Source organism: Pistacia vera, unplaced genomic scaffold (genome assembly GCF_008641045.1).
Source record: "Pistacia vera cultivar Batoury unplaced genomic scaffold, PisVer_v2 Contig477, whole genome shotgun sequence".
Taxonomy (NCBI): domain Eukaryota; kingdom Viridiplantae; phylum Streptophyta; class Magnoliopsida; order Sapindales; family Anacardiaceae; genus Pistacia; species Pistacia vera.
In genome coordinates, this window is record NW_022196309.1 from 419,893 (window position 1) to 446,498 (window position 26,606).

General features: G+C 34.6%; 3 protein-coding genes across 3 annotated transcripts; 2 read left to right on the plus strand and 1 right to left on the minus strand.

Moving 5' to 3' along the window:
- Positions 1-6,836: 6,836 nt before the first annotated feature.
- Positions 6,837-11,813, plus strand: LOC116146389 (uncharacterized protein At4g38062). The gene is made up of 2 exons (XM_031431792.1): positions 6,837-6,894; positions 7,953-11,813. The coding sequence occupies exon 2, from the start codon at positions 7,992-7,994 to the stop codon at positions 11,559-11,561; it is 3,570 nt and encodes a 1,189-aa protein (XP_031287652.1). The 5' UTR covers positions 6,837-6,894; positions 7,953-7,991; the 3' UTR covers positions 11,562-11,813.
- Positions 11,814-12,625: 812 nt separating this feature from the next.
- LOC116146386 (magnesium-dependent phosphatase 1-like) lies at positions 12,626-14,282 on the minus strand. Its single transcript, XM_031431787.1, has 3 exons — positions 13,901-14,282; positions 13,160-13,276; positions 12,626-12,970 (listed from the first exon to the last, which is right to left on the minus strand). Exons 1-3 carry the CDS (start codon positions 14,183-14,185, stop codon positions 12,848-12,850), a joined length of 525 nt encoding a protein of 174 aa, XP_031287647.1. The 5' UTR covers positions 14,186-14,282; the 3' UTR covers positions 12,626-12,847.
- A 710-nt stretch (positions 14,283-14,992) lies between these two features.
- Positions 14,993-26,443, plus strand: LOC116146380 (mechanosensitive ion channel protein 2, chloroplastic-like). Its single transcript, XM_031431782.1, has 14 exons — positions 14,993-15,183; positions 15,698-15,855; positions 15,942-16,001; positions 16,859-17,016; positions 17,615-17,738; positions 17,843-17,940; positions 18,051-18,164; positions 21,513-21,573; positions 22,157-22,306; positions 22,390-22,500; positions 22,719-22,886; positions 22,998-23,111; positions 24,114-24,170; positions 25,347-26,443. The coding sequence occupies exons 2-14, from the start codon at positions 15,778-15,780 to the stop codon at positions 26,286-26,288; spliced, it is 2,235 nt and encodes a 744-aa protein (XP_031287642.1). The 5' UTR covers positions 14,993-15,183; positions 15,698-15,777; the 3' UTR covers positions 26,289-26,443.
- Positions 26,444-26,606: the final 163 nt, after the last annotated feature.

Here is a 26,606-nt window from a genome sequence, read left to right on the forward strand (position 1 = left end):
TATGAAAAATTAATTAATTAATAGGGTTAATTAAGCCTAACCGACTAAGCCTTCATACAATTAAATAAGTAATCAATTTACCTAATAAATTATGTTAATATTGAATTTAGTTATATTAATTTTATGAAAAATTAATTAATTAACAGGGTTAACTAAGCCTAAGCCTTCGTACAATTGAATAATTAATCAATTAACCTAATAAATTATGTTAAGATATATTTAATTATGTTAGGAGAAAAATCCCTACGAGGGAATTTCCCCGTGAAGCCCCATTCATTGGGTTGGGACTGGACGGGGATGGGAGTGATTCCATCCCCACGGGTTGAGAACGGTCATGAGAGTTGTCCCCGACAACAGGGACGAGCCGAGGATGGTCATGGGAGTAAATATCAGGGACCGTGACGGGGAACAGGATCTCCGACCTGACCCGATTTTAGCCCAAAGGGCCCCATTTTACAATTTATAATAGTAAGATAAATAACTCAAGTGACAGTATTTGGTTTATGTTACCACCCCAATCCCAAGTTTCTCTCTCTCTCTCTCTCTCTCTCTCTCTCTTAACTCTTATAAAATAGTTTTAAACAAAGGAAGACAATAACAATTTGGTTTTTATAATTAAATTGGTTTTACCTTTTTTTTTTTTTAAAAAAAAAAAAAGCTTTTGGAAACCGAATTGTAGCCCCAGTTAAATTGATCGGGAGCCCTCGTTACTGGATGCACATCTACTATATTCTAAAAAGAATCTCTTTAAACCCCATTTAATACTGGAAATAACTCTTCTTATTCAAGGTTTTTGTTTACACCTCTTTCCCCAATTTCAACTTAATTAGAGTTTTTGTTTACATCATTTTTCTTCAATTTCAAACTTAATTAGGGTTTCCGTAATTTTTTAATTAGTTTTTTCACTATCCCTTTTTCCCAATTTCAAATCCAAACCTTTTTTTTCTTCTTCAGATTCATTTTTATCTTGTTGTGTGATTATTTTCTCCATAAATTTAGTGATAAATTTTCATCAAACAAAAAATATTTTTGAAAAAAAGAATTGATTAAAGGGTTTAGAAGATTTAGAGTATGGGTTTATGATTAAGAATTAAAAGAAAAATACAAAATAGAGTATAATTGTATTTAAAAATTATTATATTATTAAAAATCATTTTTATTAAGGTTAAAGTTGTCAAAACAAAAAAATATATTTAAAAGTATGGATACTTATCAATTTGATGGGGGCTATAAATCACTTCGCTCAACTTTTTTACTTTGACAAGGGCTTATTTCGAAGCATAATACCACACATACAACATGATGTGGTAAAAGATGATTGGTTGATTTTAAATTAAAATAAACTTTCACCTAATCATCTTTTACCGCGTCATGTTGAATGTGTAATATTACTCTAATTCGAAGTAAGGTTGGACCTATGAGTTTCGTTAATGAACTTGAAAATCTAAAGCCCAGCCCAACATCGCCAAACTCGAGCTTAAATTTCAAAGACCAACCTCAGTCCGGCCCAATTCCCCCCTCCAACGGCTAGTAATACCTTTTGAAGGCATTATTAAAATAAAAAAAAAGATGTGTAAGATACTATAGATCCAAAATTAACGTCAGTTATGTCAACCCTATTTCTCCGTCAACCTCCGTCACACAAATTTTAAATCCAAAAGCCCTCTCAACGGCTCTTTCCACAACCACTTACATTTTCTCTCTTCAAACAACACAAGAATTCGAAGCCACAAAACTCAAAACTCTTGAGATGTTTGAATATGACTAATTTATCTGACACATGTTGTGTAAGATGTATTTTAAATAACATAATCCAAAATACAAAAGAATTACCCTATAATTTGGTTTTTCTACTATTAATTTTCAGAGAGAATCCGGAAAGTGCTTAACTAAATCAAGTATATACATATAAATTAATTAGCCGTCTAACCAGTAAGATTAATTTCATAAAATTTTCCCAATTAATCCGACAAAAATGAATGTGACATATGCTTACTTTGGCCGGTTGAGACTTAGGTTAATTAAATTATTTAATTTCACTCCTTTGATTACATACACACTTTTGTTTTTATTTAATGTGAAAACGGCGAATGTTTTCTTGATAATTTTTTCATGTTTTTAACTCTCTTTTATTTATTCCTATTGTTGAGGGAAACCAAGAAGTGCAAAATTGACTTTGTAGGTGAATATCTTTTTATGATGAAAATCATATTGATATAAATAATTTAAAACTTTATATTAAAATTTAAAAATAAAAACTATTTTATTCGTTTATCTTAATCGTTTCAAAAATGAACTAGTCTTATTCAGATAATTACACATAGAACGAATCAATGAACAACTTTTTTATTAAATAAAAGAGCTACGATTCCTTTAGCTTTTCGTGAAAGACGGAAAACAGCAACATGGGTGGATGTATAAGGTATAAAACTCGTTATCAAATTTGACCCGATTGTTTTGATAATCTAGAAACCTCCTGGCCTTGCAAAAACAAAGAACAACATGGGTGGATGTATAAGGAATACAACACATAAGGCCATAACCATATATATATAACAGAGGATATTTGGATTAGTTTATACGTATCTCAACTCAATTAATCCATCGAGATCCTAAAATTATCGATCAGGTAAAAGTTTAAGTAGTTACGTCTATTAGCACCCAAGAAAAAACATAAACTTAAGACTTCTTGAATAATACACCTAAAAGTTTCTATCAAATCACTCAACTACTCAGAGATAGTTATAACTAAATAAGATTCGATTACTACGATAATTTATAAATCTTCGGCATTTGCTTTGTGATCTCGAGTTTAAAATTGGGGTGCTTGACAAACCTTATTAAGCTGTTAAATATGACTTTATTGATCATACAAGTATCGATAATGGAATTCAAATCTCAGACTTTGTAAGAACAAATCACAAACTTAAATATGAGACCAATTGTTAGGATCCCACATCTGAATCTCACACCCACCAAGTGTGGTACTTAAGTCTATGAGCTCTCCCACCTATCAAGCTGGTCTTTTGGGTTGAACTCTCCATTGAGTTCGAGTTCTAACACCAATCTAGATAAATCCAACCTGATTATTGATGAGGTTCGGTCTGAAAGAGAAACACCAATGTTTAATAAGCTGGAAAGTGTCAAGTGTGAAAAAGAGGGGAGTCCGAGTCAGAATTTGATGAAACAAATAAAGATTGGTAATTATATTGACATGGTGACAGAGTGAGACAGTGTGAATAAGTATGAGAAGCACTCATAAGGACAAGGCCAGCCCTTTAAAATCCTCCTTCATATTGTGATGTTTCATATATGTTGTCATGATTTCATTGTGCGATGACATTACCGAATGTGAATACACAACGAAATCTTCCCTTTATGACAACATTCATTTTAACTTATTTAAGTCTTTCTACGCCCAATTTATAAATAAAATCAATTAGGTGGTGGTTGAGTTAAAATAGTGACAGTTTTTGTCCTTTGTTACGACTCAGTTATTATAAAAGAAAGTTATTTTTATACTTCGTCTTTCCACCCTTCAAACCACTTGACCGCAATTTATGAATAATTATACATTAATGTCTAACCATTTTAAATATATTTCAATCCATCACATAAATAACTTTCTTTTCAACTCAGCCCATGACCACATAGGGATGGATGTTTGCCCTGGTTTCGTGAGGATCCGACCTGAATGGGATAGGGAATCCTTAGAAATATCGAGGATAGGACCGGGGATGGTCCTAAAAAAAATCCCCATTTCCGGGGATGGGCCGGAGGAGGGGATTATGCAATCCCCGCCCCGACCCATCAACTCCGCCCCCGAGGAGCCCTGCCTTCTTTTATTGAAAATTTTATTTATTTTTTCTTTGCGAGTTTGTATAAAAAGTTAAAGTTTAAATCATAGTTTTAAATAATGTATATAAATTTAGAATATTTACTTTTATAATATTTTCTAATGTTTATATTAAATTTATAAAAGAAAATAATTTAAACGACGAAGTCTAATAATTAAATATATGCATTATTACTTTGTGAATTTCACAAAATAATATTACATGGCCTAAAATAAATTAGATTAGATTATTACAATTGGAACTTGGGATAATGAGATTTGTCCCTTTCACAAAGGACTAATTTTATTAGTTGTAGTGGAGATAGTGTTTTATGAATTAATTCATCAATTTACCAAGTAAATTATGTTAACTGTTAAGATTGAATTTAGTTATATTAATGTTGTGAAAAATTGATTGATTAACAAGGCTAACTAAGTCTAAGCCTCCATACAATTGAAAAATTAACCATTTTACCTAATAAATTATGTTAAGATTAGACATAAATATATTTATTTTATGAAAAATTCATTAATTAATAGGGTTAATTAAGCCCAACCAGCTAAACCTTCATACAATTAATAGTAAATTATGTTAAGATTGAATTTAGTTATGTTAATTTTATGAAAAATTAATTAATTAACAAGGCTAACTAAGCCTAAACCTTTATACAATTGAATAATTAATCAATTAACATAATAAATTATGTTAAGATTAGATTAAGATATATTTAATTATGTTGGGGGAAAATCTCTACGGGGGAATTTCCTTGCGAAGCCCCTTCATCAGGGCAGGACTAGACAGGGATGGGAGTGATTCCATCCCCACGGGCTAAGGACGGTCATGAGAGTTATCCTTGCCAGTGGAGACTGGCTGAGGATGGTCATGGGAGTGAATATCGGGGATCGGGGTCCTCGACCTGAACTAATTTTAGCCAAAAAGGCCTCATTTTACAATTTATGATAGTAAGATAAATAACTGAAGTGACAGTATTTGGTTTTTGTTACCACCCCAATCCCAAGTTTCTCTCTCTCTCTCTCTCTCTCTCTCTCTCTCTCTCTCTCTCTCAACTCTTATAAAATAGTTTTAAACAAAGGAAGACAATTTGGTTTTTATAATTAAATTGGTTTTACTTTTTTTTTTTTTTTAAAAAAAAAAAAACTTTTGAAAACTGAATTTTAGCCACAGTTAAGGCTATGTTTAGCTTAGTATTTTTATCCATATTCTGAATCCTATTCTCCAAAAAATGTTTGGCACATTATTCCAGAAATATTATCTTATTTTTTAATTACTTTTAGACCCCATAAGGTTATTAATTTCACTAAATACCCCCTAAAAAAAGTTTAAAAATTAACAAAAACACCCTCATCAACCCAACTTGTCAGATTCCGGCAACCACCGTCGGTGATAGCCGGAATCTGTACAACGGCCTAACTTCCGACCAGAAATGGCCGGAAGTTCACTGATGTGGCCTTTTCCGGCCAGATCCACCACGGATCTGGCCAGAAAAGGCCAGATCTGGCCGTCGTTGACCGAAAACAACGGCCACATCTTTGGCCATCGTTTGGCCTTTTCCGGTCGTCGATGGCCATAACAGACAGTAGATCTGGCCTTTTCTGGCAAGATCCATGGTGGATCTGGCCGGAAAAGGCCATAACGACGTGTTACGGCACAGATCCGACCGGTCTGTGCCGTAACGAAATTTTCCAGCCAGATTCCGGCGGTGGTGGCCGGAATCTGGCATGAAAAATTTCGGGGGTGTTTTTGTCATTTTACATATTAGGGTCTTTAATTAAATTAGTAAACCTAAAGGCTTTTTCATAAATTTTTAAAATTTACCTCGTAATACTCCCCTATCCAACAACCCAATACTATCCCCAAAATCCTATCCAAAATAATAAACCAAACGCACTCTAAATGGATCGGAAGCCCTCGTTACTGGATACACATCTACTATATTTTAAAAAGAATCTCTTTAAACCCCATTTAATACTGGAAATAACTCTTCTTAATTGGGGTTTTTGTTTACACCTCTTTCACCAATTTCAACTTAATTAGAGTTTTTGTTTACACAACTTTTCTTCAATTTCAAACTTAATTAGGGTTTCCCTAATTTCTTAATTAGTGTTTTTAATATCCCTTTTTCCCAATTTCAAATTCAAACCTTTTTTTTCTTCTTCTTTAGATTCAATTTTATCTTGTTGTGTGATTATTTTCTCCATAAATTCAGTGATAAATTTTCATCATACAAAAAAAATATTTGAAAAAAAGAATTGATTAAATGGTTTAGAAGATTTAGATTTTAGAGTATGGGTTTATGATTAAGAATTAAAAGAAAAATGCAAAATAGAGTATAAGTGTATTTAAAAATTATTATATTATTAAAAATCATTTTTATTAAGGTTAAAATTGTCAAAACAAAAAATATATTTAAAAGTATGGATACTTATCAATTTGATGGGGGCTATAAATCACTTTCCTCAACTTTTTTACTTTTGTCACAGGAGGGCTTAATTCGAAGCATAATATTACATATACAATATTTTTATACAATATTTCTCATATAACATGATATGGCAAAGGATGATTGGTTGATTTTAAATTAAAAATAAACTTTTATCTAATCATCTTTTGTAACATCATATTGTATGTGTAATATTACTCTAATTCGAATTAAGGTTGGGCCCATGAGTTTCGTTAATGAACTTGAAAATCTAAAGCCCAGCCCAACATCGCCAAACTCGAGCTTAAATTTCAAAGATCAATCTCGGTCCGGCCCAATTCCCCCTCCAACGGCTAGTAATACCTTTTGAAAGCATTATTAAAATAAAAAAAAAGATGTGTAAGATACTATAGATCCAAAATTAACGTCAGTTATGTCAACCCTATTTCTCCGTCAACCTCCGTCACACAAATTTTAAATCCAAAAGCCCTCTCAACGGCTCTTTCCACAACCACTTACATTTTCACTCTTCAAACAACACAAGAATTCGAAGCCACAAAACTCAAAACACGTCCGCAGAAATCTTCTCACATGGAAAATTTTTAGTCCCAACAACAGGTACTCACTTGAGTCTCTCTTAGTTTCTTTTCATTGTAGTGTTTGGTTACTGAGAAACTGCAGGAAACAAAAAGGAAAAAGAAAGGGTGTGATTTGTTTATAATAGCCATCTTCATTCTTTAATTTTTCCTCTGTTTTCTCAGAAACCAAACATTTTATTATGTATATTTTTTGTTATGTGAATTTAGCTTACAGTCTTTTTCTTTGGCTTTGATATGTTCAAGGGTTCTTGTTAGTTTTTTATTTTATTTTTATTTTTAAATTTTATGTTACTTCGCCGATCTTGAATTATTTGTATGTTGCTTGCATCTCCTGGTTGAATGTGGGCGGTATTCTTCAGTCTTTGAATGAAGTGAAGATAAATATTGAAAATTTTGGTTTTTGTATTATCCTAAATTTCTTATCCAACAGAAGAAAATAAAGTTAAGATTTTGGCGATTAGTTTTTCAGATCTTGTAGTTCAAAATATTCTTGTTATTTCATGTTGGTTTTGGTAGATAATTGGTTTGTTATGCTTAAATGTTTGTCATTTTGGTGATGTTAATGACCCAAGATTTTTATGTTTTTATTGTTTGAAGTACTAGTCTTTATTTCTGTCAATGGAGAAAAAATTTGTGACATTATTTCCCTCAAGTTATCGTAATTTAGATCATGTGTGTATTTTCCCATATTTTGCCAACTATCAGAAGATAATTAGAAGAGAAGTCAATGTTTCTTCAAATTTCTAAGTATGGAATCTTGTTTTTTCCAACATGTGACACTTGCATTGTATTTTAATTGGTTAATCTTTGTTGGGTTATTCGTATTACCCTTTGGGAACCATAGGGTAGGTCAAGAGGGAGTTAATAAAAACTGAAAAGCATAAAGGATTCGTGCATGTTATAGGAATTTATGGATGGTATTTTAGAAGCTTATTTCGCCATCTGCAGGTTTAAGTCTTGTTTCTGCCTTAACTTTGATTTCAACTTATTATCTGATTGTTGTAGCCTTTCAGAGTCATATTGTTGTTATTATTCACTTCAGCTTGTTATCTAAACTTGTGTTTTTCTCACAAACAGGTATTTAGTTTTGAAATTTTAATTTTGGAGAGGAAGAAAATGGAAAGGATATATGAAGAACTAGAGGAAGTTAAAGTTGAGAATGAGAAACTACGGGCAGATTGTAAGAGCAGAGCAGAATTATGCGAGAACTTGAAGAAATCTCATAATGAGAAGCTTGTTAAGATTCATGAAGCAAGTAAAAAAGTTGAGAAGCAGGCTCAAGAATTAAATGAAAAGGAAGAGGAAGTGTCGGAGGTCAAGAGAGTGTTTGGAGATCTTAAGTGCAGTTTGATTGAAAAAGAATCTATCATCAAACGCCTTAGTGCTGCTAATGATAAGCTTAGAGTTGACTGTGATGAGAAATGCCGAAAATGGGAAGGAGAAAATAGAGGGCTAGTATTGGCTTTAGACGAGGCAAATGAGAAGAACATTGATCAAGAGCAAAAGATTAATGTATTTAAGGCAGAGATTGAAGGCCTCAAAGGGCTTTTGGCAACTTCACAGAAGAAGTGTTTGGAAGCAGAGAGAAAAGCAAAAGCTTCCAAAGAACTAAGAGAAAGAGATGATGTTTTGCTCAAATTAGAGGATGAAAATAGAAAGGTTGAAAATCAGCTAAAGTGGAAGAAGGAGCAGTTCAAACATCTTGAAGAAGCACATGAAAAGCTTCATGATCAGTTCAGGGCAAGTAAAAAAGAGTGGGAGCAGGAAAGGTCTAAACTACTTGATGAGATCTGTTCACTGCAAACCAACTTAGATTCTCAGACCAGAATCTCAGCAGATCTTCAGAACCGGTTACAGCTGTGCAACCAAGCCCTTGCTAATGAAGAAAGTCGCAGAAAGTACCTGGAAGTTCAAGTTTCCGAATTTAAAACACGCTATGAGAACACTTTTGCTGAATACCAGGATGCAAAGTCCCAACTGGAATGCTTGACTGAGCAGAGAGACAGAGAAATTGCAGCTTTGAGACATTCATTGAGCACAAAGGAGACGTTTCACAAGGAAATGAAATATCAAGCAGGCAAGCTAGAGCAAGAAAATCAAGAGCTGCTGACATCTCTTAAAGAACTCCAGGAAGCTCAGATTCACAAAGCAGGAAGTGCTTCTTCTCTTGCGAAATTGCGAAACAAGCTCAGAAGTGTAGAGCAGATGCACAGAGACTGTTCTGCAAATCTCAGAGCTAAAGAAGCTGAATGGAGATCCCAACTGGAGAAAATGGATTTGAAGCTGAATGACTATAGGTCCGAGTTAGAAAGAAAGGATGCAGCACTAGAAGAGCAAAAGATGGAACTTGAGAGCTGCTACTCTTTAACATTGCAGTTGAAAATGCAGAATGAGGAGCTATCTGTGATGCTACTGCTGTTGAAAGCAGGACTATCTGAGGCTGCATTGAAGCTTGCACTTGTTGATGGTGAAAGGGATTGCCACAGCAAAGAGAGTGAAGATGTCTCTGTACTGATGAAGCAGCTGGAGATGAAGACTGCAGATTTGGCTAAAGCCCAGATAGAGATTGCAGAAGAACGTGAGAAGACAGCATCTCTGTTAAGGAGGATTGAGTCTTTTGAGCTTGTTGAAGAGCAAGGGCTTCTAATGCAGAAAGAGCTTGATAGGTACAAGGAAGTTCTTGAGGAATCATCCAGGCGTCAAAATCACTTGAAAGAGAAAGCTTTGCTGATGGAAAGTGATTACAAAGAGAAATTTAGAGAAGTTTGTGATGCCTTAGATACAGCAAACTTCAAGTTGGCCAAACAGCATGAGAAGGCAGCATCTTTATCACAGGTGGTTGAGTCCTTAAATCATACTGAAGAGCAGCGACTCCAAATGCACAAAGAGCTTGAAAAGTATAAAGAAATGTTTGAGGAATCATCCAGGTGCCAGAATCAGTTGAAAGAACAAGCTTTGCAGATTGAAAGTGGCTCAAAGGAAAAACTTAAAGCAGTTTCTGATGCCTTAGATGAAGCAAGACTTGAATTGGCAGAAAAACATGAGAAAGCAGCATGTTTATCAAGGAGGGTTGAGTCCTTGGATCTCATAGAAGAGCAGCATCTCTTTATGCAGAAGGAACTAGAGAGGTATAAAGAAATGCTGGAGGAATCATCCAGGGGTCAACTTCGCCTAAAAGAGCAAGCTTTGCAGATGGAAAGTGACTCAAAAGAGAAAATGAAAGAAATCTCTCATGCCCTAGACACAACAAATTCAGGGTTAGTTGAAGAGCGTGAGAAGGTAGAATCCTTATCAAGGAGAGTTGAGTCCTTGGATCACATTGAGGAGCAGTGTATGCAGATGCAGAAAGAACTTGAGAGGTACAAGGAACTGTTAAAGGAAGCGTCCAGGAGCCGGCTTCACTTAGAAGAGAAAATTTTGCTGATGGAAAGTGACTCGAAAAGTAAACTTACAGAAGTTTGTGATGCCTTAGATGTAGCAAATTCTGAATTGATTGAGAAAACCAGTGAAGGTCACCAAATGGAATTTGAGTTGTGGATATGGAAGTCTATTGTTGAACGTCTAAAAGCTGAGCTTGAAGAAAGTCAGGAGTTGCGTAAAGAATTAGAAGCTTCTCTTCTTGCACAAGTAGAGGTTGGGGAGGCCATAAAAAAAGAGAATGGTCACCTTCTACATCTAATAGAAGAGAAAGACAGCAAAATAAGCAATTTGCAGGAGCAGGTTTTGTCACTAGAGCTCAAAGCAGAAGAATTAGAGGCTGCCACTAGTAATGCAAGAGTGGAAACAACTATGTCCTTGAAGACAGAGAAACAAAGCTCTTTACAAATTACAAGGGAGAAGGACAGGATCTTGGAGGATCTCCAGAGAGAGATTGGAAGGCTGGAGCAAGAATCCCTGAGAAGAGAACTTGAATGTGCCTTGCTTACTCAAATAGGTGCAGAACAATCATTTGAACACGAAAAAGTGAATCTTATCCAGATGGTAGAAGAGAAAAACCGGAAAATAGATGACCTCTTGCAGCTCGTGGGGTCATTGGAACAAAGATTTAATAGCTCATTAAACTCTGTTTCTTCAGAGCTTGCTGAAAAGCAGGCAGAGATTAATTTGTTCCTTGAAGCCTGGGAGAAGATTTCTGCAGCTGAGACTTTGGCCATGCTAGAAATTGAAGAGAAAAAGTTGATGATTGTAGAGATGGATGATGAGATTTCTGATATACAGCAGAAACTGGAATTGCAGGAAAAGTCATTGTCTCACTCAAAACAGCAAGCGCTGAAGATTGAAGCTGAACTGGAAAAGAAGCAGTTGGAAATGAAGAGATTGACTAATCAGTTGGAAGCAAAACTGACAACCTCAGATGACTTAATAAATGAGCTCAAGAGTGAAAACCGGAATTTACTTGAAGATGTCAAGAAGTTATCTTCTGAAAGGGAAAACTTGTTGAATTTTATGGAAGGGTTGGATGACAGTATCAGTAAGTTATCTGGTGAAGACACGCAACTGATGGGAATCTTGGGAAGCATAGTGCAGTCTTTTGACAACAATAGCAATAGGTTTGGTGTGGTCTTGAAAGGTGATGGAGAATTATTCGACTCTGTGAAAGAGAATGTGAAAACTCTTCATTCTCCCACAATGAAGAAATTTGAAGCTGCTCAGGAAGAAAGATCACCATTTAGACAACTCAACTAACTTATTATATTGCTTGTATGATAGGGTAATTCTTCCTCGGATGTGCTTTTCTTCCTGGGATGTGCTTTGAAACATTTCATTGTAAAGCTTGGATTGTGTTTTCAGTTTGTATATGAAAAGCTCATGTGTGTACGAGCTTGTTTCTACAGGTGACAGTTAATGTACCCACGGATTCAGATCTATTTTTCATTTACTTGCTCAGATCCCCATCAAAATACATGCTTTTGTGGGCAGGATTCTGAATGTAGTATTTGTGCATGAATTTACTTCGTATCTCTTCTAAAGGTTGCCTACTGATAGTTCTCTAGTGCTATGTTTCAATAACTTGCTAACAAAGTCTGGAAATATCGATTATGTTACAGTTCACATAAAGATTCCTGGAGTATTCATACAGGCAAATAAATTCTTGAACTTACAGTATTTGTAAATTTCCCCTTTATCGGGCCAAGCATAAGTATTTCCAAAACTGTTTCGATGGCATTTACTTAATGAATTTCTTCTTTTGATGTAATCACATAATTATAATTATTATGTAAATGCATTTTTAAGACAACCTTTCCCTTGTGAATTTTTTATGCTTTGTACATATTAATGTATCATTCGTTAAGGAGCAGTAGTGAAATGGCAATAATTCTCAGGCTTTTGAACTGAAAAGACAAGAAATTTATTTTGGGGAGGACAAACATGCTTAGATTGTAGTTGTTAGAGATCAATTTTACATTTCCTAACTTGTAATTGTATTTTACTCCACCATATGCTTTAGTTATATTCCTCCAGATTCTTTGAAGATTCATTCAATACAATTGTTTTCATACTGGCAAAGAACTAACAGCTAACTTACTTGAGGCAAGAGAATAAAAATAAAACTAAAGTCTTGTTAAAATAAATACAGGGAAACCCTTAAATCTTGATGGTGAGTTGCTTGACTTTACCCGAGTGACGGTTCAGATATGACGTTTTGAATACTTCAAAGAGATAAGATAGATGATTTTGCCTAAATTGTAAAGTTACATTCAGGTTCTTCCCATGCCAGCAATATAAAAGATTGCTAAAATCAATAAAGTTCAGCAAATAAGTATTGACAAAAGTTAAGTTTTGGTAACAACAGAATATTATTGAGAAGTATTTCAAAATGCCCATTAGGCCACAGAAATCAATATGAGTATGTATTTTGATACAATTTGATGGTATGAATGGTGCAGAAGAGCAACAAATATATGACAATGCTACAATGAAGCAGAAGAATATAACATTCCACACCACAGTTCTGTATGAAGATCGAAGATTTAGTCCTCCCTGCTTCTGCTGGAGGAACCCGACTTCAGACTAAATTCAGATAATCCTTGTCTCAAAGCATCGAGATTTACTCCATTTTCAACCAAAATACTTGCTACACCCATTTTTGATACCTGAAAATACCACTCCAAAATTTAGACAAATCACACAAAACTTATGTTCAGAACAACAAGAGAAGCAGAACTTTTTCTACAACTACATGGAGTTTAAGACATCAATAACACTCTTTAGTAACTATACCAGCCAAAAGTGGAAAAATAAAAAGATACTATAATAATGAGCAGGATAGGAAGCAAAATTACCGCTTCGATGTTCCTATCTTCATCATCAAAGAAGAGCATTGAAGTAAAAGGTACACCAGTCCTTCGGTGGATTCTCTGGAAATGCTCAGTTTTGTGAGTCCAGCTGGAGAATATCTCCTGTATGGTAATCAAGAAAACAATCACTTGGATGAGGGAAAAAAAAACCACAGATCAACATTAAAACAATTATTTGATTGTAATTGTGCATATAAAAAATCAGACATCAGACCTTTAACAATTAGAACTTAGAAATCAAATCATCCCAACTCTAAAACGTTTTCAAAATTCAAAGGAAATGATTTTTTTAACCTACCATAAAGTTTGGCCTAAACACAAGAACATGCTAAGTGTACATTCTCTTTAAACAATCTCTGTTTTAACTTTTGAAATTTATCAGAATCTCCCTATTCAATTCATCAAAAACTTCTTCACAATTTATTTCACATCTTTACAGAAACCTTCCTTACAGAAGAGGTCAAAGGAAAAATATTCTAAACTTCATAAAACTGCTTGTATATAGAGTTACAAACCTACTGTAGCCCAAAATGTTGGAAAAAAGTGCTTTTTGAAATCACTTTCTATAAATTAACTACACAAGCTAAACAAGTAAATACATGCAATCCACTGATCCTTCACATTCATCATAATTAATTAATATCCCATCAAGAATTAAACGTCACTTCTAAACTGAAACAATTAAAATTGAAGAAATCAAAATGTGAGAATTGTTAGTTAAATCACCTTGGCTACAAACATGGAGTGAATTCCCAATTTATTGAGAAAAGTATTGGCAATATGAGGAGTGGGTGATCTGGAAGCGACAGCCACGTCAATTCCTCTCTCCTTGAGAGCGTGTAAAATGGGTTTAGCGTGAGAATAGAGATAAGGCATTTCATCTTCGTAAAAACACTCGCAATAGAAAGGCCAGAGAGTGTAATCGAGATCGAATACAACCAAAGCAGGCAGCTTTTCGTATTGCCCGATTATCTCTGACGCCTCCTTCTTCACCTCCTCCTCCTTCTCCATCCCTCTCTGCTAAGTCGTCTCTCTTCACGATATGCTTTTAACGCGGCTTTGTTTCGTTTACTGGGCTCCCTTGAGGCTTCTTATTTTATTATTTTTCTGAAAATGCAGTCTTCATTGTACTGTATTGGTAACGTTACCTCCTATAATGTTGTACTGTGGGGGTAATTCGGGGATTTCGGATTAGGCTGGGCCGAGGACATCAATGCCAACCCGGGCCAAAATCAATTCGGAGATGGACAATAGATCATAAAATTATAATTAAATTAAGATTTATAACTTCATAAAAAATTGTCAGAAATTTAAGTAAAATGCAATTGCAATAAAAAGTTTAAAATTTCTTATTACTTAGTGCTTTTAAAAAATAATTTTCAATTGATATAAATTGTTGTGATAATAAATATATATAAAATTTCAATATATCATATATATTATTTAAAAATATAATAAATCTTGAATGATCAATATTGAAAATCAAGATAGAGAGAAATAATTAAAGCTTTTAAGTTTGATGTAATAACAAAAATAATAAAAAATTATCTGTCACTGTTAGAACATATACTCTTAAATATTGGTGAATTGCTTTCATGTTGTTTATTTTAATATTTATAAACTTTCGATAAATTTTTGTTATTTTAAAAAACTTTGTGGAAATTTTTTTATTTAAGGACATTAATGTCATTAAATTTTTTAGATATACAGTAATTGTTTTTAGAATATTACAAAATACAAATGCTTCCAAATTCTTCGTATGTTACTATTGGCCACTGTAGCAACTGGTGTCTATACCAACCGTACAGAATTGGTAGTTACTTCTCGGCCCAGCTTAACTCTCTCGGTCTCTCCCCATCAGCGCCTCCATACGAAAAAACAATTTAAATAAATTAAAACCAAAAACTGATTAAAACTAAAAAAAAAAAAAAAATTCAATTTGCTGAAATTTCTGGGAATCTTTAGAACCCTGAAATTCTCCGCTTCTTCGTCAAGCTTCTCATAGCCAGGTACCTCTTGTTTCTATCAAATTCCATATTCTTTCAGCATTTTCATTCATTTTTCTAATTATATTTCAATCCTATTAGTTATTTATTTTTTCTTCATCATTCAAGTTATTTTTTTTTTTTTTTGAAAATTTCATTTCCAAACTGATTATATTTTCTGTATTGTTTGCCTTGCTTTTAATATTTCTCAGCTGAATTTCATAATTGAAATTATAACAGCTACGGAGTTAATTTAATTTGTGAATTTGAAATGATGAGAATTTGGAAATTGTATTTCATTTCTAGCGTTACCATAAGAAGATGTAATATTAATTTTTGGTCTGTTTATGCAGTAAATTAGAGTAGAAATAGTTTTATTGAGAACAGATGATTATTGTTAATGAATTAGTTTATACACACAGCTATCACTTTCTATACACCTATTAATTAATGAAGATGAGATTATTTTTCAATGTGAATTAATTAGGTACGATGATTATTTTAGATGCGATAATATGTAATTTTGATTTTTTTGCAGCGGTTTCTTAAATCCGTTTGTTCGGGCTAACTGGTAGTTAATGTAGTGGCACCACCTTGCTTATACATATTAACCCTACAATGGTGGTTGCTGGTTCCCTGCAATTGTCCCATGACTTGGGACTTTGCAGGAACCAGGGGTACAAAAAACGAATCAAGGTAGGTGAACTTTTTTTTTCTGTGTAGAATGTCTATTCCCCAATTTATTCTGCTGTGCATAACTGAAGTCATGTATTTGTTTTCAGAATGTAATGGGAAGAGGCAACCTACATTTATTGACTGCAACTCCCACATCAAGTGTTTCGGTATGTTTTCTTGTTGCAAAGTGGCAGAATTGTGCCTTTTTATTTAGAATAGATAGCGTTGAGAAATTGATTGTTAAATATAGGATATAAATTTTCACCTTAAAATAAGGCAACATATGTAGCATCAATTTCTTTTTTTTTTTTTTTTTAATTTATTTAGTGGTTTGTCTAGAATTAGTTGAGACCTCAGTTACACATGCATTATGGTAGCATGTTAACATTGCATGACAAATGGTTTACCAAAAAGGTGCTTCAATGCTATTTTGTCACTTAATTTGCCTTGGGGTTTTTTTATAGAATAATTCACATATATATTGTACAGCTTCCGTCTTCTTAAGAGTCTATTGTAGACATTTGGTCCACTGCTGTAACTCCTTTTTTATCATCAATGTCTATCTTTTTTGTTTCCGATCAAAAACACAAATGCCATATTGTAACTTAGCTTTTCCATGCTATCATTCTTAATCTAGTTCAATAGTGGTATCTACTAATTGTGAATTACAATAATTTACAAATACTTGCTCTAGCCCTTGAGTAAATTTTTCCATTCCGTTTTTTAGTTTAATGATCATTGTTGGAGTTGTGCTTTTTTGGGATCATACCCTGCTGTGCTATATTTGCAAGATTATGCTGGCGATGTTTATATAGTAAAAACTCCATTGCCCAAATTTTTTTTTTTTGGGAACAGAAATCTTTTCCCCTTGGTCTATACCAGCCATGAATGTAGATCTTTGTTGGAATTTACTTTGTATCTCTTCTTAAGGCTGCCAACTGATAATCTTTAATTGATTCTTCTAGTGTTACGGAAACTTTATTGACTTTCTAACAAAGTTTGGAAATGATCTCTTCTTTTACAGTTTAGGCTACAAGATCCCTGGAGAATTCATCTCTCTGTCAGTCCATACCGGCCAATACATTCTGTATGTGATAGAAGTAGTGGTATTAGGTGCCATTTTTCTTCTTTACCAGGCCAAGCATGTCAGTACGTGAAAGCTGCTTCAACGGCAATCACAAAGTAAATTACTTCTTTTGATGTACTCACATAATTATACTTATTATGTGAACGCTTCTGCACAGATGAGACTTTTCCCTTATTGAATTTAATTTTTGAAGCACACACACACATATCATTTTTAATTTTGGGTATAGCTCTAATGTGAATGGAAGTGTATGATAGAGTCCTTAGAGATGTAATTTGATGCTGTTAGTGGTAAAAGACATGTATGCACGATAATTTTGCCGCCCTACTTGTTCAGCAAATAATTTCTTTTCTTGTAGTCATCTGGGTCTTCCAGCAGGTTATCAGTGGATATATGTTGTTTCAATCTTCCAGCTAGATGTGATCTGCAGCAATGATAGGTTTTTTGAAGGAAAGAGGAAATAAGTACCCACAAAAATATTTAGTATGGAATTGAGTTTAAATGTGTTCTTATCTTTTGTCTTTAAAAGAGTGCAATGTTCTTGCTAATTTATGTTCTTGTACTAAATCCAGTTTCACATGTTCTTTGGAAGTGTATAGAACTTCAGGCATTAACAGTTGACACTGTTCTTCTATTTTATGCACTGTGTTCTTCTAAATGATGTAAAGAGAAACAATTCCTTTTTTCATGCAGGTCATATAATGTTCTACAAGGTAGTCCTTTTGTACTTCAGTTACTTCCTGCGATTGGTGTTATTGCTTTTGCCGTATGGGGTCTTGGGCCACTTGTACGTCATAGCAGAAATATACTCCTCCATGTATGATCAATTTCTTTAATTTTCAACCTTCTGTTATTTACTATATCCTTTTATATGTGCTCTGTTCTGAATTGGGTTGGTGCAATGTGTGCAATATTTTGCAGAAGAATGATAATAATTGGAAAAAGAGTAGAACACACTATGTCATGACGTCTTATATTCAGCCGTTATTGCTATGGTCTGGAGCACTACTCATTTGCAGGTTTTGCTGTTGTTTCATTGTTGAGTTACAATGATACCTATTATTCTTGCTGTGAGGAAAACAAGTTTCCAGTTCAATTAGGATACCAATGAGAGGTGTGTATCTTGCAGAACACTGGATCCAGTAGTTTTACCTACAGAAGCGAGTCAGGTTGTTAAGCTACGACTTTTGAACTTTATAAGATCATTGTCAACTGTGCTAGCCTTTGCCTACTGTTTATCGAGGTGAGCAGGTTATCTATGCTGTACTGTTTTTTTTTTAATGGTTTTATCAGACCCAGTCTTAGTCTGGTATGACAAACTGAAACTGTTGGGTTGCTTCTGTGGTTCAGGTGTCCTCTTTGGCTTAAGCATATAGCATATTCCATTTCTTATATAGGACAATTTTCTTCTGCTTTTGATTGTTATAATTTCTGGCACTCTTAATAATTTTATCTGATTTATAAGACTGATAACTCATTAGCCAATTAGGCTGCTTTTGGATTGGGGGCATATAAGATAACGGGAGTAATCTTCGTTTATTTTGCAAGATTCCAGTGTTTGGTTTGTAAGTAATAAAATATTACGAGAATCTTTTATTGCAAATAGTGTTTACTGTTGATAATGTTGGGAGTAATTCGATACCCTCCCCCACCCCCGCTTGGGATTAAAACATTACCAAGTAATCTTATTTTTTAATCTATTTTGCCCTTAATTAAATGTCATTTCGGACACAATTGCCCTCAAATGCCTACCAAATAACAATTACCCAGCCCTCCTACATTTGAGAAATTAGCTAAAACACCCCAGCCATAAAAAAGTTTAAAAGTTAACAAAATATCCCCAGCCACCCAAGACCACCACCGACCGTTACTCACTACTGTTGGCCGTTATTCACTACCGTTGACCGCCAGCGTCAGTCACCGTAATGGTGCACAACCGATGGGATCTGGTCGGTCGTGCGCTGGTAAGGCCTTTTTTGGCCATGGATCACAAATTCATGGCCGAAAATGACCAGATCTGGAGTTTTTGTGGCTGTGAAATGGCCATAGATTTGGCCGTTTTTCGGCGCACGGCCGACCATATACAACCAGTTGTGTGCCATTCTGTTGATTGCTGGCCGCGGCCGGTAGTGGCGGCTGGTTGCTGGGGTGGGTGAAGGTGATTTTGCTACAAATTAAAGTTTTATATGGTTGGAGTGTTTTAGCAAAATTTCAAATGTAGGGGGTTAAAAGAAATGATTCAAAAAATAATAATAAAATATCTTATTATATTAATATTTAAAAAGGAGGGCAATTTGGTAATTTATATAACATACCCACCCATTTATCCTCCCAACCAAAACATATTATTTACCAATTTATTCAAACCAACCAAACACATTTTCTAAACATTCCTAACAATCTTCAAGGTGATTTATCTTTCCGTTAATATAATGCCCCCCTATAATAAAACATTATATGATTCAAATGTCCCCTCAAGAAATTGTTAAGTTACCATTAATCCAAAACTTTGAATTTATATCATTGTTAACACTAGTTTTTATGCTCTAACATGCCCANTTTATATGTGCTCTGTTCTGAATTGGGTTGGTGCAATGTGTGCAATATTTTGCAGAAGAATGATAATAATTGGAAAAAGAGTAGAACACACTATGTCATGACGTCTTATATTCAGCCGTTATTGCTATGGTCTGGAGCACTACTCATTTGCAGGTTTTACTGTTGTTTCATTGTTGAGTAACAATGATACCTATTATTCTTGCTATGAGGAAAACAAGTTTCCAGTTCAATTAGGATACCAATGAGAGGTGTGTATCTTGCAGAACACTGGATCCAGTAGTTTTACCTACAGAAGCGAGTCAGGTTGTTAAGCTACGACTTTTGAACTTTATAAGATCATTGTCAACTGTGCTAGCCTTTGCCTACTGTTTATCGAGGTGAGCAGGTTATCTATGCTGTGCTGTTTTTTTTTAATGGTTTTATCAGACCCAGTCTTAGTCTGGTATGACAAACTAAAACTGTTGGGTTGCTTCTGTGGTTCAGGTGTCCTCTTTGGCTTTAGCATATAGCATATTCCATTTCTTATATAGGACAATTTTCTTCTGCTTTTGATTGTTATAATTTCTGGCACTCTTAATAATTTTATCTGATTTATAAGACTGATAACTCATTAGCCAATTAGGCTGCTTTTGGATCGGTGGCATATAAGATAACGAGAGTAATCTTCGTTTATTTTGCAAGATTCTGGTGTTTGGTTTGCAAGTAATAAAATATTACGGGAATCTTTTATTGCAAATAGTGTTTACTGTTGGTAATGTTGGGGGTAATTTGATACCCTCCCCCACCCCCGCTTGGGATTAAAACATTACCGAGTAATCTTATTTTTTAATCTATTTTGCCCGTAATTAAATGTCATTTCGGACATAATTGCTCTCAAATGTCTACCAAATAACAATTACCCAGCCCCCTACATTTGAGAAATTAGCTAAAACACCCCAGCCACAAAAAAGTTTAAAAGTTAACTAAATATCCTCAACCACCCAAGACCACCGCCGGCCGTTACTCACCACCGTTGGCCGTTATTCACTACCGTCGATCGCCAGCGTCAGTCACCATAATGGTGCACGAACAATGGGATCTGGTCGGTCGTGCGCCAGTAAGGCCTTTTCTGGCCATGGATCATAGATTCATGGCCGAAAATGGCCAGATCTGGCGTTCTATGGCCGTGAAATGGCCATAGATCTGGCCGTTTTCCGGCGCACGACAAGCCATATACGACCAGTCGTGCGCCATTCTGTTAACCGCTAGCAGCGGCCGGTAGTGGAGGCTGGTTGCCGGGGTGGGTGGGGGTGATTTTGCTACAAATTAAAGTTTTATATGGTTGGGGTGTTTTAGCAAAATTTCAATTGTAAGGGGTTAAAAGAAATGATTCAAAAAATAATAATAAAATATACTATTATATTAATATTTAAAAAGGAGGGTAATTTGGTAATTTATATAACATACTCACCCATTTATCCTCCCAACCAAACATATTATTCACCAATTTATTTGAACCAACCAAACACATTTTTTAAACATTCCTAGTAATCTTCAAAGTGATCTATCTTTCCGTTAATATAATACCCCCTATAATAAAGCATTATATGATTCAAACAACCCCATAAGAAATTGTTAATTTACCATTAATCCAAAACTTTGAATTTATATCATTGTTAACATTAGTTTTTATGCTCTAGCATGCCCATCATGTGTATGACACATTGATTGAACAAGACCAATCTCCAAACTACAAACATAACTTATTATAATTCAATTCGTGAAATGAGAGATTTGAGCTCTAAACCACTTGTCACCTTAATTTTGATATCACATTAAGTTGCCACAAACCCAAACGCTTAAGTTTATTGGTAAGGTACCAACAATATTGTTTAATTTAAGAAACATTTTATCATTTTATATTATAGTTGGGCTTGAATGTGGAATACCCTTTTTGATGTTGTGGTGCCTATTTGTTATTGCTTACGAGAGCACTAACCATGACTTTTATTTTTCTTTTCTCTCTCTCTCTCTTTTTTTTTTTTTTTTTCAGTGTGATTCAGCAGGCACAGAAATTCTTCATGGAGACTAGTGAGTCCAGTGATACAAGAAGTGTATGTGTCAAGGCTTCTTACATAATTAAACTCACTTTTATTACCTTCCTTAGATGTTTATCAGTATTTTGTTGATACTTTCTTTTGCTAAGAGCCTTTACTGGACTACCAACGCCATTTGATTTCCTTGTCCTTGGATCCTTGACCATTATGCCTCTACTAAATTTCTGTCTCTAGCGGACATCCTATATGTATACAAATATTGTTGTATTTCATATCTCATGTGTGAGAGTTTTAAGAAATATTAGCATTTTGGAGTGGGTAATTGTCATGACAAGCTAGGTATGGCTGTATAGGGTGCATTATTGTAAAGGCAAACTGACATTGTTCTAACAAATTAGTTTTCGTGATTGTACAAAACAGAAGAGCACCTAAAGTTTCATTTGCTATAGCTTTACACAGCAGTTGGATTTTTTTGCAGTCATATGTATTCTCTCTTCTGGTTCATCAATTTACAAAAGAGAAAGATTATCTTTCATTTTCAATATTAGTTTTTCTAATTAGATAACCTGAAATCCCACATAATCTTCTGAACTGAATTTTCTAACTTTATGACATTTTTTTTTTTCCTTCTTTTTGGCAGATGGGTTTCCAGTTTGCAGGGAAAGCTGTGTACTCTGCAGTATGGGTTGCTTCTATTTCATTGTTCATGGAGTTGCTCGGCTTCTCTACCCAAAAGTGGCTTACGGCTGGAGGTCTCGGGACTGTATTGCTGACTCTTGCTGGTCGTGAGGTAGTATCCTTTTAAATGTAATTTATTTCAACCTGTAGCTGTTCTGGACCCTCTCAAAACTTGAAAGTTGTTCACTGTTTCAGATATTCACAAATTTTCTCTCAAGTGCTATGATTCATGCAACTCGACCTTTTGTTGTGAACGAATGGATACAAACAAAGATTGAAGGCTATGAGGTGTCTGGTACTGTCGAGGTTTGTATTTAAGAATGCATCCACTCCTCTGAAAAAGTTTTTCTCCAGTTGACTAAACCTAGATAGTGTTACAATTTGGTCTAATTGTTAATTAAAATGGTGTATGTGTTTATATCTCTAGAACTATGGCTTGGTATTAATATAGCAATTAAACTTGTTTGCGAAAATTACCAGTATATTTAGTCGCATGTTTTCTTGCTAATTTTAACTATCTGCAGCATGTGGGTTGGTGGTCACCAACAATTATAAGGGGTGAAGATCGTGAAGCTGTTCATATCCCAAATCACAAGTTCACTGTAAATGTTGTGAGAAATCTTACTCAGAAAAGTCATTGGCGTATTAAAACTCACCTAGCCATTAGCCACTTTGATGTTCATAAAATTAATGTAAGGAGTTATCTAGCTTTGCCTTACTCATAATAGTTGGCAGTTGCCTTTTGAGCCGATTGTGCCTGTATATTTCGTCTAATAACCATCTGACGGCTTTTTTCTGTACAGAATATTGTTGCCGACATGCGCAAAGTCTTGGCCAAGAATCCTCAAGTTGAGCAGCAGAGGTTGCATAGAAGAGTATTTCTGGACTGTATAAATTCTGAAAATCAAGCTCTTCTGGTTAGTGTTATATGCCTAAATCTTCTTACCATAATTTCTTGATGTCTTTTTGACATTATTACATATTTGCTTGTTTGCATTATGAGAAGCAATTATTGGGGAGTAAAAGAGTCTGCACATCTTGTAAAAATTTTTTCAGTTTATATAAACTGATTTATATTCTAAGTAAGCTTGCAACTAAAATTTTTTAATATACTAATTTTTATAACTCTGTTTCTCAATTGATAGCAGCAGTAGCTATAATGCTATTATTTATAGTATTATTCTGATAATCCAAATAACGTTATAAAATTTCAATTTCTTTTCTTTTTTTTAAACTTTAATAGTATTGTCTGATAACAATTTCCATTTCGGATCTGTTAAACATTTGGATTTTCAAAGAGCTTATTTTCAGTGCCTTTTGTTTTTTCCTCTTTAACACATTAGAAGAGCAGACAATTTCGGAGTACCACATTACATTACAAAAATATGCTCTGGCAGGACCAATAGTTGATAATTTTTTACATATGTCTGTGCGACCATCTTGCCTCTGCAATCCCTGGAAACTAAAATTTAGCTACTAATAATTGTGCAGTGTAGAATTCTAAATCTAATTAAATCCAATTAAAGTATCATAACTGACAGTCAATATATGTGCCTGAGCAATACATTTTCTTAGCAGCACAGATTGGACATATCTACGACCAGCTTGCCTCGCTAACATGCTTACTTGAAATTCTCCATCACATTAATGGAATGAAAATAGTTTAAGAAACTGTTAGTTCTGGGGAACAGTGAGACAACAATTTATAATTAATTAATTCAATGAAAGACTAAGAAAGCTGACACTTGAGATACATTGAAATGTATAATTAATACATAACTAGTAACATGATGCTTAAAAGATCAACCAATTGAGCTTTATGGGACAATGTCAATGCGTTCTATGCAGTGCAGCCTTATGTATTCATTTTTTTAATATTAGCTTTATATATGTTTGAATTTGTTGTTGGGTTTTGACAGATCTTGGTGTCTTGTTTTGTGAAGACCTCACATTACGAAGAGTATCTTTGTGTCAAGGTAGGATATCTCTCTCTCTCTCGTAGTTCTACCTTTGATGACAAATGCCTGCTGATTACAGTTCGTCTGGATACATCATACAGTAATGACTGTGGCAATGCAACATGCTGCAACAATCTGCAAGATGAAAACTAAAATATGCAATTGTTTCCATAAGTTTCATGGCATTGATTGTTTTTTCTTGCTAAGTAAATTGTGGCTTGTAGTAGTGAAAAAATCCCATCAATGTGAAAAGTGAGAAATTTAATCTGGTTATTGTTTTTATTTTTTAAAATTTAAACTTATTGGGTGCTTGGTAGGGAGAGGTGTTTCAATTGCAATTTTGGTGTTCCCACAGGTGATAAATGTTGAATTAGAAGTATGTGATGCGTGAGGGATGTCAACGTACACATTTAGATTTTGCATGCTGTTCTAAAAGATTAAATATACTTGTTACTGATCAGTTTCATCTGCATTTGGAGACTCATAATGTATGGATTTATTGCAAAAGAATTTCCTATCTCAATCATCTGGATGGCTGAAATTCAATCCTCATTTGCTGAGTTTAAACAAGAGATACATCTGGTGGATCATCATGGTTTTCTTTTTTTTTCCTCCATGAGATACCAATTCAAATATGCTAGTCATTAATTTTTCTAAGCTTCAGATCCAGGGTATTCATTATGTGTCTGGTATCTTATCTTATTTAAGTATCTACACTTGTTTGTATGAGACCCCTCTGTTAAGATCTGTATGTGAGACATTTTTTTGTCACAGATCCATTTCATACAAAAGAGATAGGGCAGCAGATTATAAGATTTGAAATTTCATTTAGATTGATTATGAGATTTTATGTTGGCTTATGAGGGCATTCAAGCATACCTTCATATAGAAATTGACAATAATTTTCACATGCAGTGTTAATGAGGGCATTCGAGGATACCTTCATATAGAAATTGTCCATGATTTTCATAAGCAGTGTTGCTCAAGATACTTTTTTTTTTCTTTCCTTGTTTCTACCTTTGCTTTGATGGTGTTATGATATTTCCAACTTCATTTCTCTTCATCTTTTGGCCACCAAAAGAGCTTAAATCCATTTAACTGATTGTTCCTTATTTGTCTGATGCTGTGCATTACATTTTAGTTTGATAGTTCCTGAATAAGCTCGTTATTAAGTTTCTGTGTTTAATGAAACAGGAAGCTATACTGTTGGATCTCCTTAGAGTTATCAGCCATCACAGAGCCCGACTTGCTACACCAATCCGCACAGTGCAGAAAATATTTAGTGATGCTGATTTGGAAAATATCCCATTTGCAGATTCCATCTACAACCGTGGTGGTGTGGCATCTAATCGTCCTTTGCTGCTAATTGAGCCGTCGTACAAAATTAATGGAGAAGATAAAACAAAATCTCAAACTCGTCCACCACGCTCAAGTGGAGGGCAAGATGGTAAGACCCTGCTGCCAACACCTGACATCAGAACAGATTCTAAGGTTGGAGGTGCTCCGAAATCTGACTCCAAGGCAGATGCGAAGATTGCTGAAACACCAAATCCTGACACTAGGGAGGACCAAAATGGTGCGGCTGCGGCAGCATCCAACCCTGATCCCAAGGTTGGTGATAAAGTAATCAAATCAACGTCAAAATCTGTACCCAAGACAAACTCTAAGGTAGCAGAAATGTCAAGTTCTGGATCCAAAGTTCCTGGCTCAGTGTCTGATAATTCAACCAAAGACAAAAAGATATCTGAAAGCAAGCAACCTAAAATTGGAAATCCTGGGAATGTAATACAGAATGGCAAGACAGAAAATCCTTCGGTTTCCTCATCAGAGACCAGTGCAGACAAAGGAGGTGGATTACAAGAGTCAAAGCAGGAAGGTGATAAGTTGCAGGTCACACAACAACCTACATCAAGGCCTACTTTGGAAGAAAATATAGTTCTTGGTGTTGCATTGGAGGGCTCCAAAAGAACCCTTCCGATAGAGGAAGATATGGTTTCTCCCCAAACAACAGAGATGAAGGAAATGGCTGGTGCGTGCTGGAATGGAAACGGATCTTCAACTAATGAGAAGGAAAGGAAAGATGGTCAAACTCCATCCAGTCCCAGTGCAACATCCGGTGTTGGTGGGATCAGTTAAGAGTAGTTGCAGATATTTTACTTGCTGAAGCTGTGTTTTTTCTTCTCAAGCTGTCATACACTGTAAATGATCTCGGTATATTCTTCATTATTAGTCTCTACTAATGTCTAAACCACTTCACAATGTACTGGTTGTGAAATTGGTGAGCTTATGGTTCAATGAATGATAGAATTGCATAAACTTTCATAGGTAAGTTTAGCTCGCAGTATCACGTCTTCCACGAACTCAGCTTAGTATATTTTTTCCCTTATATATAGTGTTAAACATCTCTTGGCCAAGGCATAGATAAATATTCGTAGTAAATTTGTGCAAGAAAGA

Excerpts from the sequence above, each read along its gene's own strand:
- LOC116146389 (XM_031431792.1), top strand. The coding sequence starts at position 7,992 with ATGGAAAGGATATATGAAGAACTAGAGGAAGTTAAAGTTGAGAATGAG.
- LOC116146386 (XM_031431787.1), bottom strand. The coding sequence starts at position 14,185 with ATGGAGAAGGAGGAGGAGGTGAAGAAGGAGGCGTCAGAGATAATCGGG. Across the intron at positions 13,277-13,900 it reads ACTCCATGTTTGTAGCCAAG|GAGATATTCTCCAGCTGGAC; the intron begins GTGATTTAACTA and ends ATTACCATACAG. Across the intron at positions 12,971-13,159 it reads AAGATAGGAACATCGAAGCG|GTATCAAAAATGGGTGTAGC; the intron begins GTAATTTTGCTT and ends TGGTATTTTCAG.
- LOC116146380 (XM_031431782.1), top strand. The coding sequence starts at position 15,778 with ATGGTGGTTGCTGGTTCCCTGCAATTGTCCCATGACTTGGGACTTTGC. Across the intron at positions 17,017-17,614 it reads GCTTCAACGGCAATCACAAA|GTCATATAATGTTCTACAAG; the intron begins GTAAATTACTTC and ends TTTTTCATGCAG. Across the intron at positions 22,887-22,997 it reads TTGATGTTCATAAAATTAAT|AATATTGTTGCCGACATGCG; the intron begins GTAAGGAGTTAT and ends TTTTCTGTACAG.